The sequence below is a fragment of the Equus quagga genome, chromosome 13, assembly GCF_021613505.1.
Source record: "Equus quagga isolate Etosha38 chromosome 13, UCLA_HA_Equagga_1.0, whole genome shotgun sequence".
NCBI lineage: Eukaryota > Metazoa > Chordata > Mammalia > Perissodactyla > Equidae > Equus > Equus quagga.
In genome coordinates this window covers 41,495,958-41,514,551 of record NC_060279.1, presented here as the reverse complement: position 1 = coordinate 41,514,551, position 18,594 = coordinate 41,495,958, and the positions used below count along the sequence as shown (strand labels likewise).

The following is an 18,594-nucleotide window of genomic DNA, read 5'->3' as shown; positions in this document are numbered from 1 at the left end:
CCTCTCTTTCTCCCTCCTCTCTTTCTCCCTGGAGGACCAGGGTAGCCCTCTGGAGCTGCACAGAGCAGCATGCTGTGTAGCCTCTGTTGTGGTACAGAGACCGCAGACACATCCTGCCACCCAGGAGTGACCTGATCTTGGGCAAGCTAATGTCACCTCTCCAGACCACAGCTTTCATTGTCCGTGAAAGGATGATAATAAGGCCCACTCCACAGGGCTGGCAAAAGTGCACCTATACCAGGAGTAGACTGTAAAGGTAAGGGATTGTTGTTGCGAGAAGGAGCAGCTGACTTTGCCAGAGGGAGCTTGTGGTTTGATTAGGAAGAACCAGACCTCCGATGCTAATTCCTGGAAAGATCTTAATTAGCAGCAGGAGAGCACAGTCAGTCTGTGGGGACTTTGCTGCAACCCAGTCCCAGGCATAGAGATTGATGGGATGACCTTTCTAGGTGCCTATCCACTGTCTATGTTTAGCTGCTGGAGATTGTGGCGACAGATAGGAGGTGTGTTTATGGAACTTCTTTTTAAAAGTTAAAACAATTTCTATTTCTTTCTTTTTTTTTTTGAGGAAGACTAGCCCTGAGCTAACATCTGCTGCCAATCCTCCTCTTTTTGCTGAGGAAGACTGGCCCTCAGCTAACATCCATGCCCATCTTCCTCTACTTTCTATGTGGGACGCCTACCACAGCATGGCTTGCCAAGTGGTGCCATGTCCACACTCGGAATCCAAACCGCGAACCCTGGGCTGCTGAAGTGGAACACGTGAACTCAACCACTGCACCACTGGGCCAGCCCCTGTTATTTCTTTTTTAAAAACGGATTTTTGAGATATAATTTGCATACCCTATAGTTGGCTCAGTTAAAGTGTACCATTCAGTGGTTTTTAGTATATTCACAGAGTTGTGCAATCATCACCACTATTAATTCCAGAATATTTTCAGTCATTCCTTCCAATCCTGACAATCACCAATCTACTTTCTGGATTGTTTCCACTTTTTGGCTATTATGAATAATGATGCTATGAATATTCATATACAAGTTTTTGAGTAAACATATGTTTTCAATTCTCTTGGTATATACCTAAGACTGGGATTGCTAGGTCATATGGTAACTTTATGTATAATCTTTTGAGGAACTACCAGACTTTGTTCCAAAGCATCTGCTCCATTTTACATTCCTCCCAGGAGTGTATGAGGGTTCCAATTTCTCTACAGCCTCACCAACACTTATTATTATCCAGTCTTTTGGATTAGAGCCATCCTAGTGAATGTGAAGTGGTATCTTATTGAGGTTTTAGTTTTAATTTCCCTAATGGCATCTTTTTATGTGCTTATTGCCCATTTGTGTATCTTCTTTGGAGAAATATTTATTCAAATCCTTTGTCCATTTGAAAATTCAATTGCATTCTTGAGATGTAAGGGTTCCTTATATATTCTGCATACTAGATCCTTCTCAGATATATGATTTGGAAATGTTTAAAAGTTTTGTTCTCATTATGTGAGTTTTTCCTTCTTTCTTTCTTCATTTTTTTTACTCTTTTTTTTTTTTTTGGTAAAGATTGGCAGCTGAGCTAACAACTTGCCAATCTTTTTTTTTTTGCTTTTTCTCCCCAAATCCCCCCAGTAGATAGTTGTATACTTTTAGTTGTGGGTCTTTCCAGTTGTGGCATGTGGGATGCTGCCTCAACATGGCTTGATGAGCGGTGCCATGTCCACATCCAGGATCCAAACCGGTGAAACCCTGGGCCGCTGAAGCAGAGTGCGCGAACTTAACCACTCAGCCATGGGGCTGGCCCCCTTTTTTACTTTCTTTATGATGTCAGTTTGAAACAAAAGTTTTTAATTTGATGAACTCCAATTTATGTATTTTTTTCTTTGGTTGCTTGTGCTTTGGTGTTGTATCTAAGAAGTCTTTGCCTAACCTAAGGTCACAAAGATTTATTCCTGTATTTTCTTCAAAGAGTTAAGAGTTTTAGCTCTTCGAATAGGTCTGGAATCCGTTTTGGATAAATTTTTGTGTATGGTGTGAGGAAGGGATCCAACTTCATTATTTTACATGTGGATATCCATTTTTAACAACATCATTTGTTGGAAAGACTGTTCTTCCCCCATTGAATTATCTTGGCACCCTTGTCAAAAACAGTTGAGTGTATTTTTATTGTATTGAGCCCTGCCCGGTGGTGTAGCAGTTAAGCTCACGCACTCTGCTTTGGCAGCCTGGGGTTCACTGGTTCAGATCCTGGGCGTGGCCCTACTCACTGCTTATCAAGCCATGCTGTGGCAGGTGTCCCACATATAAAATAGAGAAAGATGGACACAGATGTTAGCTCAGGGCCAGTCTTCCTCAGCAAAAAGAGGAGGATTGGTGGTGAATGTTAGCTCAGGGCTAATTTTCTTCTTTAAAAAGGCAGTAACAGTTTACTCTCCCACCAGCAGTGTATGAGGCTGCCTGTGTGGAATTAATTTAACTAGAGATTTCTTAACTAAACAGTGTTGTTTTCCTTAATTCAGGTGTACTTGAAGGGGAGGTCTGGAGACAAGATGATCCATGAGAAGAATATTAACCAGCTGAAGAGTGAGGTCCAGTACATCCAGGAGGTGGGCACCCCATCCCTCTGTGGAAGTGACCTAGGTCATTTCTCTAAACCTCAGACTTTTTTGGCTTCCTTCTTTTCTTGGTTCCAGTTTTTCTCCCTTCTGCTCCCTTTGTGTCTCCAAAGTGCCACCATGCCCCTTAATGTGTCAAACATTATTTTTTACCCTTCCATTAATACCAATCCATTAATCAACAAGTACTTATTAAATACCATATGCCTAGGACTATCCCCCAGCCATCCTATCTAAATTGCCAGCCTTGCTTCTCCAGCTTTTCCTACCTCTCACCCTGGCTCATGTTTCTCCTTGGCACTTGGCACCATATAACATATTACATGTTTTATTTGTATTTTGTGTTGTGTGTCTCCCCAGCTAGAATGTTAGCTCCACAGTGCAGGGGTTTTGTTTATTTTGTTGCTTGTGTAGGAGGGACTGGCCTGCAGCCCTACTTGACTAGGGTCCCTCCTTCCCCCAGCCAGTGCTTAGAACTGCACCTGACTCATAGGAGTGCAGGTTGGGGATGGTGAGTTGATGTGCTCTTCTTCCCTATCCCAAAGTTAAAGCTTCTCACCCTCCCCTCCCCTCCCAGGCCAGGAACTGCCTGCAGAAGCTCCGGGAGGATATAAGTAGCAAGCTCGACAGGGATCCAGGAGGTTCTTTCCATGAACAGGAGATACAGGTAATAGGAAATGATCCATGGTTGGGTCCCCACTGAGGAGGTGGGGTTGTGCTGGGCAGTCCCATTTACCAGTCACCCAGTGGGTGCTGAGTCTAACATCACTGCCAGGAAAGGAGAGAATAGAGGTGGTGCTGGCTTCTCTGAGCACTTACAACCTTGTTAGGGCTCTCCAGCAGATGGGCTCTTGGATTTCCACATAGCAGCCTCTGTATAAGTACACCTGTTCCTAAAACACTGTACAAAAACTGAATTTATGTAAATAAGATTATTGTTAAGCTATTGACAAAACTTATCTATAAGGATTCTGTGTTCAATCTTTTTGTAATATAAAGTCTTATAAAGCAGACAATCACCTATAAATCCAAACTTCTCATAAGTTGATCTTGCTTCATTTGAGTGATACCTGCAGTGTAAGTTGGAAGTCTTGGTCCTTGTCTGTTATTTAGCTCTTGTATATATAGCTGTCTCTACCCTGCGGTGGGACACTCCTCAAGGTTAGGGTTCGCCTCCCATCTCTATATCCCCACACCCAGCACAGGGTCTGGGATGCAGAAGGTCATCAGGAAATGTTTGTTAGACTGAATTGACTGGAGAAGGCTTCTTGGGATGCATAATCCTGGGATTCTGCTTTTCAGCTTTTCTAAAATTTGAGGATAGAAATGTCCTCAAAGCAGAACTGTTTCTTCCATGACTTCACCCTCATCCTCCTTTAGATTCTGAGCTGTATCTCGTTCATTTGCATTTGGTTTGGGTGGAGTGGTCTTCGTCCCCCTCGCCCCTGCTCTCATTCTCCTGAGGGGAACAGTGACCTAGCAGCTGGTGCCAGCAAAGTTCCTCTTTGGCTTGGGTTTGTACTAGGCTTGTGTGGCAGATTCCCTGTAATTTTCATTTTGCTTTGGCTGAAGGTAGGACTTGCACTGCCTGAGCTCACATCTGGCTGGTGGAGCTGCTTTGTCAGGTGACTGAAGAAGCTCATGTGCTCGGAGACTGGCCCCAAGTCCAGGCCCCTTGTTTCCACAAACCAGCAGTCATGTGATAAATAATTAGGCTTTGGGTTGGAAAGAATTGCAGCAAATGCTGCTTCCTCTTTTGATTTACACTTTGTAAACATTGTCAGGATCCCTGAGGGGCAAGGGAGACTGTGACAGGCAGCTGCTTGCTTTCCCTGATCTGGGAGGAGTGAGCCTGCGTATTTTCCAGTCTGCTGAAAGGTTTTAGCTGAAGTTTCCCTCATCCTCCCTACAAGGCTAGAGTGTTCCCTCTCAAGGCCACACATGTTTCTCCACTCGCTCTCCGTTCCATGTTCCCACAGAACACTGGAAGTCCTTTTCCCCTTTTCTTCTTCTTCCTCTCTCTGCTCCCCTGCCGCCTTCTCTCTCTCTCTCTTTCTTTCTAAAATTTGAAATCTCAGGAGAATAATATTTCGAAGTTGGTTGCTTGGGACTGTTTTAACCACCAGTTTTATTTTTCTTTGAACAGGTGGTGCTAGAAAAGCCAAACGGCTTGAGTCAGAGTCCCACGACCCTGTGTAGCAGCCCGCCTGAGGTAGGTGACAGGGAAAACAGTGGTAACAGCTACTTAGCAAGGAGGCAGGAGATCCTGCTCCCTCATCCCTTTGGTTATTGCTTCCTCTCTCTCGCCAAATGTCAGAGCAGTACTTACTGGCTGTAAACATTCAAATAATGGAGAAACATATACAGCAGAAACTCTTCTTCCCCAATCCCACTCCTTGGAAGTACCCACTGTTGACAGATTGAAGCGGGTGGACCCTTTAGAGTGGCACTTCTCAGCCTTCACTGCCGGCTCGAGTGGCCTTGGAAGCTTTCAAGGATACGGTGCCTGTGAGCCAGCCCCAGAGACGGTTATTTAATTGGGCTGAGATGTGACCGGGGCATCAAGACTTTTAAAAGCTCTTCAGGTGATTTTAATGTAACCAGAGTTGAGTACCAATATTCTAGAGTGTTTTCCTATACACAGGCAACCATATTTAACTACCCTACACATATATATTGATATATACACGTCCCATATGTACATGTATCAATGTATGTATATAATATACACCCATTTTTCACAAATACGGGATCATGATAAATACCTTATTCCTTGCTTGTTTTTTTATTTTTTTAAACTGAAGCCTATACTAGCCTTCTTTCCAGGTTAGTACATGTGGATCCACCTCATTCTTTTGAGTAATGACGTAGTATTTCCTGCCATGGCTGTACTTTTATTTTTTTTTCACTTTCTTCTATAGATTTAATGAGGTATAATAGACAAATAACATGGCTGTACTTTTTAAAAAATGACATTTGTTACTATATTTTTTGTGATTATTTGGTAATATAAGATATGCTTATTGTAGAAAATTTGGAAAATTCAGAAACACAGAAAAGTGAAAGAAAAAATATCAATTGTAATTTACCCAGAGAGAAAACACAGTTTGGTGAAACTTACTTTGTCTTTCCTTCAGTGCAAATATATACTTACAATACTGAGATTATACTGTATATAGCATTTCTTTGTATTTGTTTCTTTGCTTGGGTGGGTATTTTTTTGGATTGGATATTTTTGTTTTGTTTTATTTTTTTGTGTGGGACAAAGATTAGCCTTGAGCTAACATCAGTTGCCAATCTTCCTCTTTTTTCGCTTGAGGAAGACCAGCCCTGAGCTAATATTGTGCCAGTCCTCCTCCGCTTTATATGTGGATTGCTGCTGCAGCAGGGCTGATGAGTGGTGTAGGTCTGTGCCTGGGATCCGAGCCTGTGAACCAGGGCTGCTGAAGCAGAGCATGCTGAACTTAATCACTGTGCCACGGGGCCAGTCCCTGGATTGGGCTTTTTGGCCATCAAGTGCAGAGTTGAATCAGACCTACACATCAGTTCAGGGCACATTATCATCGTTGGTCTCATGAAGGCCTCTCACTGGTTTTACTTTTTTTTCCCTCTCCCCTCCTCCACTAAAAGGTACTCACTCTAATATATTTAATATATCATTTAAATATGCCTATGACATATGTTTTCAGTTTTCATAATGGGCTTGTGCTATATTTCTGTTTTTTCTTTTTTAATCCAACACCTATTTTTAGGTTCTATCTACGTTGTTGTGTTAAAATCTAGTTTGTTGTTTCTAACTCCTACATGTAAAGTTTTATAACTCCGTTATTTCTCTTCATACTATATCAATGCAGATTTTCCATGTCACTATATAGTCTTATGAGAACATCATTTGAAATAAACATAATAGCTATGCTCCCGGGGCCTTCTAGGTCATTCTCACCTGCCCAGCAGCATAGGTCTGGACATAGGGGAGCTATAACCTATTGACGGCTAGATTGGGAATGTTGTGATTCTACCCCTCACTTTAGTTTTGCAGTTTGGATTTTTCTCTTCTCCTGAATCACCATATTTGGCAAATATGCTGTTGGCAACAAGTTATAACAACCCCTGGTGTTATCTGTTCAGCCTCTTTCTTCTCACAAGCTCCAAGCCCTACCGGCTATTATCTTACTTATTTTTGAAGCAGCCTGTAAGGCAGGGCGTGAGGAGGCATCTTCTCACGGTTCACAGAAAAAGAAATGAAGGCCCACGGGACTCAGTAATGACCCAGTGACTGGGACCCTGTCACCCTCCCCCTCATTAAGAGCTCTGTGCTCTGGTTTGAAGGTTTTGCTGCTTCCCACTGTGCAAGACGGGGAGATTTTTCTGTCAGGCTCACAGGAAGCTGGTAACTGAAGTATCTCGTACCTGTTCAGCAGAGATGGGGGCGAGACCCTACTTGCCAGCTCAGCCCTAACCACCAACCCACGATTGGGTGTGTCTTGGAGAGAGACTCATAGTAACCTTGTTGAGACACCTTTGCCTACATCAAATCAGATTCCTGGACTTACTGGGTGCCTTTGTCCTAAACCTGCCCGTCCATCGGTAACCCTTTATGTGCCAATCTCTGTGCTAGGTGCAGAGAACAACGAAAGATGTGCCTTTGGGATGCGCCCCTTGTGATGGGTGTGGCACAGTCCCTGCCCCTGGGGAACGTGGTCCCTGCTCTCAGAGAGCTTGGGTCTGAGGGCCACACACATGAGGACAGCATAAACCTGTCTGGTTTTTTTGTTTTTCTTTTTAAAGATTTTACTTTTCCTTTTTTTCTCCCAAAGACCCCCGGTACATAGTTGTGTATATTTTTAGTTGTGTGTCCCTCTAGGTGTGGCATGTGGGACGCCACCTCAATGTTGCTTAATGAGCGGTGCCATGTCTGCGCCCAGGATTCGAACTGGTGAAACCTTGGGCCACCAAAGCAGAGCGTGCAAACTTAACCACTCGGCCACAGGGCCGGCCCCTAAACCTGTCTGTTAATCAGTCAGTTGATACATGTATAGAAATTACTGAGTGTGTCCTAAAATAATCGGGTGATTTGATGCTAGTTGAGTTCTTTAGGGTATGAAGAGAAGAGAGTATTTCCGTATGAATAATTCAGAACTCCTGAGTGTGTAAGACTAACTCTCCCCTTGATGTGAATTCTTTAGGGAGGGTGGTCTGGACAAGATGGTCTAAACAAGTATGCATGTTGAGGGGACCTTCTCTTACCCAGTTACAAACATATTGGCTTCACCTTGTCTTCCCTGCTCTGGCTTTAGGCGGACATCTGTATAAATGAAGATGTTGAGAGCTTGAGGAAGACTGTGCAGGACTTGCTTGCTAAGCTACAGGAGGCTGAGCGGCAGCACGAGTCAGACCGTGTGGCTTTTGAGGTGAGATGTGGGATTTAGGGAGAAGGTACCCTAAGGGTTCAGCCACTGGATACAGGCGCCAGTGACTTTCTCGGTATAGACTTCCCATCTTTCTGGCTGGGTGCCGTCAACGGAAAGGCGAGGCTTTGAGGCCTAGGGCACTTCCTATCTGCTGTTCCCTCTTCTGGATATTTACAGTTTTTGCTGTCCAAGGCTAGCCCATAGTTTGAAAGTCAGCTTTTGATCCTCTGCTCTACTGTAGTTGAGCAGTGGTGCTGGTCTGGGATAGCAGGTAATTCAGAAGTCATTTCTTTAAGTACCACAGTAAGAATTACTGGGCTCTAGGCACCAAGGCAAGGACTGTTGCTGTCAAGTTCACCACTGCATCCCCTGTGTCTGGCACAATACCTGGTATGAGGTGGGCTCCTTGTAAGTGTGGACTGAATGAATCTGTGTGGTCATAGAAAGAATTGTACCCATGAATCAGATGACTTTAGATATGTCCTTGGCTTTGTGATCTTGAAAGTGTATCTCAGTTATTGTTATAAAAGAAATACTAGATTATCATAGAAGATTAAAAAAATACAAAAGTCTATACAGAGAGAGTGAAAGCGCCCCAGTATTAAGTGTGATGTCTTCTATACTTTCCGGAAAATTCTTTGAGTATAAAATGAGGTACATTGGGCAAACACTGGGCATTTGTTTTAACTAGTCTGTGTAAGATTAACCATCTGTTATCTGCTGTTGTTCACCCACATGGAAAGTATTTTTTATGTCATAAATATGTAATGACAGGATTATCTCCTGCCCAGGCATGCCAGGAGCTGGCGAAGAGAGTAAGGCCAGCCTGAACTCTTTTTTTTCATGGAACTAAGAGAATTTTTGAGAGGAAGATTGAGGGTGAGGAAGAAGGGCGCTGAGCAGGATCAACTGCCTACAGAGTAGTTGAAGTCTTATTTGCGCAAGTAGAGCCTCCCTCAGCATGTTTCAACTTTTGTAAAAAGGGATCATGAAATATATCTCACAAGTTTGGTGTGCGAATTGAGTGAGATAATATATGTAAATATATTCATTACTCTAAAGGGTTTTGGAAACATAAGATGTCCTGTATTTTTCTTAGTGGTCAATTTAACAAGAGGGGTAAATAGTTTGGACTTGAGGTAATACTAAGATTAGTTTGGTCTCAGAACTAGAAAGCTGTACAGTGAAGGAGTCAGCTGCATCTATTTCAGATTCTACAGTTTGGATAGTTTGGTCGGCGATGTATCTGCTTGGCGACCAGCTACTCCCTACTTTCTTGGAGCAGAACAGGAGGATGGGAAGGTTGAGGCTGTAGCACTAACCCGACTGTGAATTTTGGAAAGAAATTTCAGCATCGAGGGGTATTATAAAGTACGGGTCAGTTTCGGCTACACACAGAAGGCTCTGCTAACCCTGGGTTTCAAAGCTTGAGTAAGTGTCCTGAGTAAAACCTGAGGCCAGAAGGCTCCTGACACGTAGTCACATGCCCACAGGTTCTTAGAAGGGGCTGCCTTTCAACCCCATGGTCTGTAGCACCCACCCGTGATAGGAGGTGCACTCTGGGCTGTTCCTGCTGGTGGGGTGTTTGGCACAGCCTCTTGTGATTAAGAGGGTCCTTTAGGGCGGGGCTGGATGGAGCTACAGGGACAGGTGTGGCAGGGGAGGGTGTTTTTTCCCGTGATCTTACGGCAGGGTGGGTCAGGATCAGTCCATGGCCCGTTAACGCTGTGCTCTGAGCACACCTCAGCCTAGGTGCTGTGTTTATGTACAGAAATAAGAGGCCTTGTTCTTAAGTTCCTGCTCATGGGGCTGGCCTGTTCCAGGATAAAATGAGACATTTGAAGACTTTTCTTAGAGTGTCCTAGTGAATTACACTCTCCGGTCTACTTTTCTGAACCTGGGGGTAGGAGGGGCAAGATTGTCAATTACCTGAAAACCTGCTATTAAGCTTGGGTTTCTCGTTCCACTGGCTTCTTGCTGTCAGGAAGGATTTGCAGCGAGTTTGCTGTGGAGAGGGCTAGTGTGCAGCATGGACACGTCCCATTACACATCATCTTTGTGCTTTGCTTTCTCCTCCTTGATTCTGACTTTGGGAGGAGCCAGACAAACTGGCTGCTGGTGTTGTGTTTTCCCAGGGCTGGTTAGACTTTCTAGAGGTTACCTGGATTCTTTTTTAGTCAGTGACTGGGGAGTCAGTGTGGGGTAACTGGGAAGCATTGAAATGGATGATGCAGCAGCTGATTCTAGCATTGCCTCTGTCATTCACTAGTTGTGTAACTTTGAATAGGTCAGTTGACCTTTAGTTGTGAAAGGGGAGGGTTGGTCTAGATGAACATCAGTTCCGTTCATGACTTTATGGAGCAGTGACTGTGTGCTGGCTACCGTGCTGAGCTCTGGAAATGTAGTGGTGCCCAAAGTCTCTGCCGTCACAGGGAGGTGCACACAGGCGACCAGGCAAAATCTGCTCAGTGGTGGAGGAGGGAAGAGCCATGTGTCCTCTGCGGGCTCCTCACCTAGGCTTGGAGGCTCCTTGGAAGGAGTGTCTAAGCTGAGACCTGAAGGATAATGAGTTGGCAAAATGCATGTGGAGGAAAGAAGGCCAGTTCTTACTTTACTTTTTCTTCTAAAATTCTTCTTCTTTCCTTTCCAAATTGGCTTATCATCTTAAATAAAAAACATTCTTCCTGGTGTTTAGTACCCCTCCAGGTGCCAGTTTGGCCTTGTATGCAGGCTGCGATATTGTTTGAAGTGAGGGCAAAGAAGAGTGGGGAAACAGAAGGAAGGACGTGGAGATAGCCTCTCCTGGATTCTTTGCATTTGCATTAGTAGGAAAGCCACAATGCTGGGTTCAGCTTGGGTGGCACTGGAGGCCTGGTGAGGATGTTGAAGTCAGCCCTCTGGAAAGTGGTACTTGTGGGTTGCAGGTGTCACTCTAAAGTAAAGCTCAGTTCACACTGTGCCAGTTAACCCTGGAAATAGAGTTAATCTGCTAGTCCCCTGAGTGGTCCCAGAACAGTGAATGGGAGATGGTGCACTCATCAGAGTTGCCTGCCTTCTCCCATCACTGCACCCAGATTTCTAGGTTCTTTTCTAAGGGTTTTATCCACATCTGCTCTTTTCTTCCCCCAACTTCACACATCCCCATCCTGTGTCTTAGGTCACACTCAGTCAGTACCAGAGAGAAGCAGAACAGAGTCGTGTGGCCCTTCAGAGAGTGGAGGACAGAGCGGAGCAGAAAGAGGCGGAAGTTGGAGAGTTGCAGAGGCGCTTGCTAGGAATGGAGACGGTAACCTCTGAAGTCTTGCTCTTCAGCGCCTAGACTGCTGGGCCAGAAGGTGCCCCGGGATTGACTGAGATGGTTGTGGAAGCTCTTCTTTTCTGAGCGGCTCCAGAAAAGCACACTTTACAGCTTCCTTTGGCAAATATCTTTGGGTACCTTTTAGTCCTTAAGGAATGGGACTGTCTTTCTCTCATCTAACTTCAGCCATTGCTAACCAGAGTCGAACCCATTTCCATTTTAGTCCGATTCTTGTACATCTGCCCTTTATGGGCTTTTGAAGGCTGTTTTTAAGGAACCACGCAGCCTGGTTTCTTGGGGATTGGCAGCCGTAGCTGGCAGGTGGGCCTGGATAACACAGGACCAGGCTCTCCTCCACCCAGGCAGCTGGGTGAGGCTGGGAAGTTTCTCTGTGCTGAGGGTGGGAAGGGTTATCCCTGACAGGGGAGGGCGCCCCATCAAACCAGCTTGGCTTGTTGCTTTTTGGCAGGTGTCCCAGGCCCAGTAGGGGCTGAGTCCCAGCCCTAGTGCCCATTTCATCCCAAATGCAGAAACTGTTGCCATTTCTTGATTCTAGATTTTCTTTCTTTGGCCCGTCCAGGAGCATCAGGCCTTACTGGCGAAAGTCAAGGAAGGTGAGACAGCCCTGGAGGAACTTCGGAGCAAGAATGTTGACTGCCAAGCAGAACAAGAAAAGTAAGAGCCCTTGTTCACTATGAAGTTGGGGTGCAGGGAGGGGAGGGTGGGCCATGCAGCCTGCAGCTCCCATGGTGGCCAGACCTGGAGAGGAAGCTGGTGCTGATGTCAGATCTTCCAGCTCTGACTCACAGTGTGCCTGCTCAGGGTGGGGCCCTGCCCAGGGAGATACTGTTTGGGAGACTGCCATCTCCGGGGAGTTCATTTTCTGTGGAGTAATAACCTAAAGCAAAGGCTTTCACAGTTTTAGAGCTAAGGTCAAGTGAGAGCTGGTAAAGCCTTGGCCGTTGCAGCACCTCCTTCCACGGGTTGTTACACTGGATGTGAGTGTGATATTATGGCACCACAGTCTTCTCCCCCCAAAACAAAAACCGACTATAAACTACTTGAGGGTAAAATTGAATAACTTCCTCACAAGTTGTGTTGGTGAAAAATACAGCAGCCATCTCCGTGAAGAGATACTGAACTTCCTTTTACTTGAAGCAACTCAGAAACTGAGAACCACCTGTCAGCAGTAATAGATAGGAGATCTCTGAAATCCTTTCTACTCCAGAGTTAGAGGGTTTTGCAAATTCCCTCTGATTAGAGGGGATGAGAGGCCGCAGACCAGTGAAACGTACATGCAAAGATTGGGTCATCCTGGACCTTCATGAATTCGGAAAACGAATTTGGAAATTCTTTATGCCATTGGCAATTAATAAATAAGATCTGGAATGGTGAATCAAATTTAACAGCATGTTGGATCTGGTCTTCATTGTATATGTTGGACTTTTTCAAGTTCAATAGACGTTATCTGAAGGGCCTTCTAAGGAATTCCAAGACTAACAGACACAATCCTTGCCTTCTTGGACCCCTCAGTGTGCTGGGGGCATTTTCTCTTCCTCGGGAATACCTCAATCTAGGCCTGCCTTGCATGGAAGATGCAGACATCTTCTTGTAGCCTCCTTTTGGACTCGACTTCCTAGTAGAATTGCTTTAAATTACTCGGCACTCTCTTCCTCAGTGGTCGAGGTGCTCACAGGAAGGTGACTGAGAGGAAGGAGCAGGAGAAACAAAAAGACCAGATAATCTAAAACCGAGGCTTAGGAATGGCAGGTGGCAGCTATGCATCATAAATGGTGGTTTTTTAAAATAAAAGGAGACTGAGAAGTAGGGCACTGGAGAGCTGAGGGTGGAAACTTAGAGTGTTTGGAGTTTAGGAAGGGTGTTGGGGGACTCAGCTTGCATTGTACCCCAAGCCCTTGAACTCCTGGACACTCTCCCCAGTCACTTGGCCTTTGGGGATGTTGGCACAGTTTGCTTGAAAGATGCAGAGGAGACTGCAGTGTGTGGCCGTTGGGGGACTTTGATACAGACTTGTGTGAAGAGGCTTTCAGGATCATCAAATCTTAATTTCCTCTTGATATAAAATCACTGCCATGGGGGCCAGCCCCGTGGCCGGGTGGTTAAGTTTGCGTGCTCTGCCTCGGTGGCCCAGGGTTTCGCCGGTTTGAATCCTGGGTGCAGACATAGCACCGCTCATCAGGCCACGCTGAGGCAGCGTCCCACATGCCACAACTGGAAGGACCCACAACTAAAATATACAACTATGTACTGGGGGGCTTTGGGGAGAAAAAGGAAAAATAAAATCTTAAAAAAAAAAAATCCGTGCCAACAGCTTGATGGTATTGGGTATAATCATCCCAGCTCCTGCTTGATTCTTTCCAGGAGTGAGGAGCTCATTACACATGAGGCAGTCCACTTTCTGACAGCTTTAATAGTGAGAAAGTCTTCTGTGTTAACATAAGAATGGCTTCCCTGGCACGCCTACCTGCTGGTTCTAGTTTTGCCCACTAGAGCTATCCAGAATGACTTCTCCCTTCTAAGCTTTCTGAGCTTGTTTCTCTATTTGCACTAGATGATCTCTAGTGATGCTTCCACTGTGACATTCTAAGGTACGCCCCCTTCCTTAGGGCAGACCACTGGGGAATCGGGCAGAGGGAATCACACCTGATGGAAACCCCCTGAGCCCAAGGCTCTTCCTGTGACTGAGCAGAGAAAGCATCTTTTCCCCTTGCCTCAGCCTTCTGGTCTTTATCGCCAGGGCTGCTAACCTGGAAAAGGAAGTGGCTGGGTTGCGGGAGAAGATCCACCACTTGGATGACATGCTTAAGAGCCAGCAGCGGAAAGTCCGGCAAATGATAGAGCAGGTAAGCAGGGTCAGATCTTACCCTGCCCTGGGTTGCCGCCTCTGGAAGTCACTGCATTGAGTCTAGCCCTGTTTTCCTACCAAGTCTCCGCTTCATTTATTTATTCTCCTGGGGAGCTTGGCTTATATTCATAAGTGGCCCATAAAACATTTGTGGCTACCAATTACCAGGTTTGGATGATTAGGATTTGCTTTTCTCCCATCTTTCCCCTACGTTTTTGGTCACTTGCCTTCTGCTTTCCAATGGGAAAAAAAGGAAAAGGTGTGTCTTTCTTACGCTCTGAAGAGTGCTGGTAAATGAGTAATTAAGTCACAAACTCACTTATCTGTGTGCAGATTATCAGCCTTGTAACTCATGGCAGATTGTCTGCCTTCCCCCACCTGAACTTTAGGGTAGCGCACTCAGGATACGTCCGTTTGCAGAGTTGTTTTGAGACCTTTAGACCCTTTCCTTGGGAGGGCATATTTGCTGCAAGTCAGCTCCACGAGGGCTGGGATTTTTCTTTTTTGTTCACTACTGTTTCCCATTGTCTAGAGAAGCCCCTGCCATATAGTAAGCACTCATTCAATATTTCTTGAATGAATAAATAATTTGTATTTCCCGAAGTCAAATGGAATGTTTTTAACTCATCCAATATTTTGAATTATCAGGGTGGTGTTCCCCTCATAATCCCCACCTCCACACCGGGGATAATCGAGAGTTTAACACTGACTGGAATGAGGCTTTTAGAGAAGAGCTAAGCAAGTCATGTGAGAGCTGCAAAACTCTGCCTTTTGTCTCTGCTGGCTCCCCCAGCAGCAGGGCGAAGTTTGATGAGTGTGTAATGAGTCATTTCAAAATGAGCTCCAGTTTCTCCCACATCTTTGCAGCTCCAGAATTCAAAAGCTGTGATCCAGTCAAAGGACACCACCATCCAGGAGCTCAAGGAGAAAATTGCCTACCTAGAAGCAGAGGTGTGTGCACTGGGCAGGGAGCAGACTCTTGAAGAGAAGACTGGACATAAGGGAGAGAGAGGTTCTGGAGGGGGGGTCTTGGTCCTGTCTAGCTGCTGCTCAGAAGTGAGTATCTGGAATGGTTGGTTGATCTTCAGTTCAGCTGAGTAAACGTTTTCTGAGAACCTTCAGGGAGTTGCTAACAATGGTAAGACTGTCCCCCCTCTGAAGGGATATATCATCATGGTGCGAGCTCCGGACCATGGCAGCATGGAGGTGAGCCCTTCATTCTGACCATGTGGGCTTAGCAGTGGGGCTGACAATGGAGCTGGGCTTTGAAGGAAGAGGCATTCTATAGGTGGTGTCTCCTCCATGGCTAAGGTGATGGGCTCAGTTAGCTAAAGAGTTCTTCTTGGTCTAATTTCTGCCTACCTCAGAGCCCTTGCTGTCTACTGACTACCTAAAGATTGCTTTGTGGCCACTGTGTGAAGATCCCTTGTAGTGGGGGAGACAAAAAGAAAGGGGAGACAGCGTTGTTATCTCCAGGGAGTTTTCAGTCTAGATGTAGAGATAAAATGCTTAAAAAAAAAAGATCTAAGATACTTTATAGAAAAGCATATCAACAAAGGCAAGTAAATATCTCAACTGACTACAGGAAATTATGTACAGGAAATGATCGGTGCTGCACGGAGCTGTTGAGGGAACGCATCCTCAAGGAGGGTGGCTGGAGCAAGTACTGGAGGGAGAGAGCAATCTGGAGTGGTGAAGATGAGGCGACAGGCAGGGCATCCTGGTGGTGGCACGTGTGGTAGGGGCGAGGGTGGCAGCAGCACAAACACAGAGGTGGAGAGACCAGAATAAGCTAGTTAAATGTGACAAATGGCAAGCCAAAAAAAGGCCAGTTCTAACTTTACAACTTGTATCGTAGAATTTAGAGATGCACGACCGGATAGAACACCTGATAGAAAAACAAGTCAGTCATGGCAACTTCAGCACCCGGGCCAAGACGGAGAACCTGGGCAGGTGAGTGGGCGTGCCTGGAGTGGGGCGCAGGGAGGCAGTAGGGGAAAGGACAGAGCTATGGGAAACTTGTAGTGCTAAGGCAAGGACAAGGCTCTTTAAATCCAACTTTATTCTCTCAGTGCCTAATCTGACCCATTCTCCACCTGAACCTTTTCCTGACCAGGTTAGAGCAGAGCCTGATACCACAACCCCATGGAGGCCCATGAGCAGCTGCTAGAGGTGTATGAACCCCCTGAAATTGTATGCAAAGATTGTATATGTGTAATATGTGCACATTTCTAGGGACGGGTGCTTTTGTTTCCAAGAGATTCTCAAAAGTCCAAGACTTTGAAAAAATCAAGAATCACAGCCATGCCCACTTCTTAGTTGTTTAACTACCCTCTCTCTTTTCATCACCCCTGCCATCAGACAAAGTACCACCCCCAAGTCTTCTCTTGGATGTCACTGACAATGACTGTTTCAAAGCATTTGGAACCCAAGAGATCAGCCGACATGGAAGTGTAGAATTCCAGAGGCAGACATGGAGGGGTGGGCAACCACACAGCACTCAGTGTTTCCAACTTTCTTTTCAGCGTTAGGATATCCAAGCCTCCCAGCCCAAAGCCCATGCCTCTCATCCGAGTGGTGGAAACATGAGCGGAAAGAGACGGATGCTGCTGTTGCCGCCACCTCTCGCCTGCGGAGAAGCCCACCACCCCTGTAGGCTGTTAGCACTGGTGTTGACCTCCTTACTGTTCCCTGGCTGCACTCAGGGCTTGGGGTTCATGTGTCCCGCCATTTCCAAACTCCTGTCCTCTGTATGCTGGGTGGATGGAGGATGGACAACCCCTCTGGGCGCTGTAGCCTTTTGGAGGACGGCATCCTGCTGGCAGGAGCCAGGGCAGTAGTACCCTTATTCCTGTAGTTACTATTCTTCTCTATAGCAGAGCCTCCCTTGTGTTGTAGCCTGGAGTGCAGCTGCCCCAGAAGCCAGGCCTTCATCAGGTCGGGAGAGGTGACCAGATTTACTTCAGCCCTAGAAGCTGGAGGCACAGATGTCCACAGTGATTGGAGAGTGTCCTGGGGGAAGGAAGTTTCCTCCACAAACACAGCTCAGTTCTTAGCAACAAACTGTTTTCTACTTGCTCCACCCTCAGTGCATGCTGACCGGGTCTCCTACAGTTAGACAATGCAGCTACCTGTCGTGGTCTGGTCAGAGTCAGTGAGCCTCGACTTTGACTGGATGGCCTTGTCTTCCTGGGGAGAAGGGAATGTCCATTCAGGGAGTAGCTTTCAGCAGAAAGATCCTCTACGGCCACGGACAGTTACATGTGACTTCTCTCTGCTGTGAAGACTCCTATAATCTCTTAGGGTTTCCCCTAAGATGCAGTGCAAGGTACACCTCAGTCTTCTTGACTCAGAACCTAAAAACTGTTTTCACTGGGTTTCATCAATCTCAGTGAAACTGATTGTATTTATTTTGCTAAATTATTGGTGTTTTGCTTACATCTCACTACAGATTTAATAGTAGAGCTCTACAGCCTTCTCTTTCAGTGTTTGCATTTGCTCAACACTGGGAAAATGTCACTCCCGCTGGACTTGTTGATTTCAGAATGACATTGTTATAAATCTTTTTCTCTCTTTCCTCTGCCTGCTTTTTTCCTTTCCTCCTCCTAACCTGCTCTGTACCTCAGGAGGGACGTATATTTGTCCTGAGGTGTCTGGGTCTGTGTGTTGTTTGGGGAAAGAAGGCAATCAGGACTCTTGGGGAGGGACTGAGTTCTTCCCCTAACCCCTCTGCACCCCTCTGCTCTGTAATCTGTTTTCTTGGCTCTGAACGACCTGCCACTCATCGTGTTCTGTTTAGGGCTCTTCCTACAGCCTCAAGAAGGAGGCACACATCAGAATGTGGCACTGTAGGACACAGAAAAATTAAAAACAAACGTGGATTAAGTCTTTAGGTTCTACCTGGCTCAAAACCAGAAGTCTACATCTGTGTGTTTCTGTGTTCCAAGACTGGGCTCACGTGTGGCTTTGTCCATATGGCGTTCTGATGTTCTTCACGCAGCTTCCTCATTTGTGAAACAAGGGGTCAGATCCGGTGATCTCCATGGGCCCTTCTAGTCCTGATATTTCTTTCTCTGTCGTATTCTTTCTATGGTGAATTTAATAAATTATGTTAATATGTCTCTTTGAGCTCTTGGCCTGGTTTCTTTTCACTTTTTGGGGAGGATGAAAGAACATAATTTCAGTGTCCCTTGAAGATGGGCACCCTGTTGTCCACATTTGGAAGGTTTGGTCCAGACATCCCAATATTATGATATGAGGACTTTGTGGCATTTGGAGGAGTTAGAATGTCCCTCTGGAGCAGCTCAGCTCTGTGGTCTGAGTCTTCATTGTAGGAGGTGGCCCCTAACTTTAGCTTGGACCCTGTCTGGGTGGTGACCACGTGGGATCTCCTCCTCAGTTGGAAAAGAAGAA

At 45.8% G+C, this 18,594-nt stretch overlaps 1 protein-coding gene across 3 annotated transcripts in view; it reads left to right on the top strand.

The window, feature by feature from the left end:
* Positions 1-18,309, top strand: part of TUFT1 (tuftelin 1) — a 33,674-nt gene extending 15,365 nt beyond the window's left edge. For 2 of the 3 annotated variants that reach the window (XM_046681575.1, XM_046681576.1), the window contains 10 exons: positions 2,511-2,597; positions 3,184-3,273; positions 4,753-4,818; positions 7,904-8,017; positions 11,175-11,303; positions 11,896-11,990; positions 14,074-14,179; positions 15,049-15,132; positions 16,040-16,134; positions 16,707-18,309. In XM_046681575.1, the coding sequence (XP_046537531.1) occupies positions 2,511-2,597; positions 3,184-3,273; positions 4,753-4,818; positions 7,904-8,017; positions 11,175-11,303; positions 11,896-11,990; positions 14,074-14,179; positions 15,049-15,132; positions 16,040-16,134; positions 16,707-16,770 (930 nt within the window). In that variant the 3' untranslated portion in view covers positions 16,771-18,309. The remainder of the gene's footprint in view (positions 1-2,510; positions 2,598-3,183; positions 3,274-4,752; positions 4,819-7,903; positions 8,018-11,174; positions 11,304-11,895; positions 11,991-14,073; positions 14,180-15,048; positions 15,133-16,039; positions 16,135-16,706) is intronic. The other variant, XM_046681577.1, reaches the window with a different exon arrangement.
* Positions 18,310-18,594: the final 285 nt, after the last annotated feature.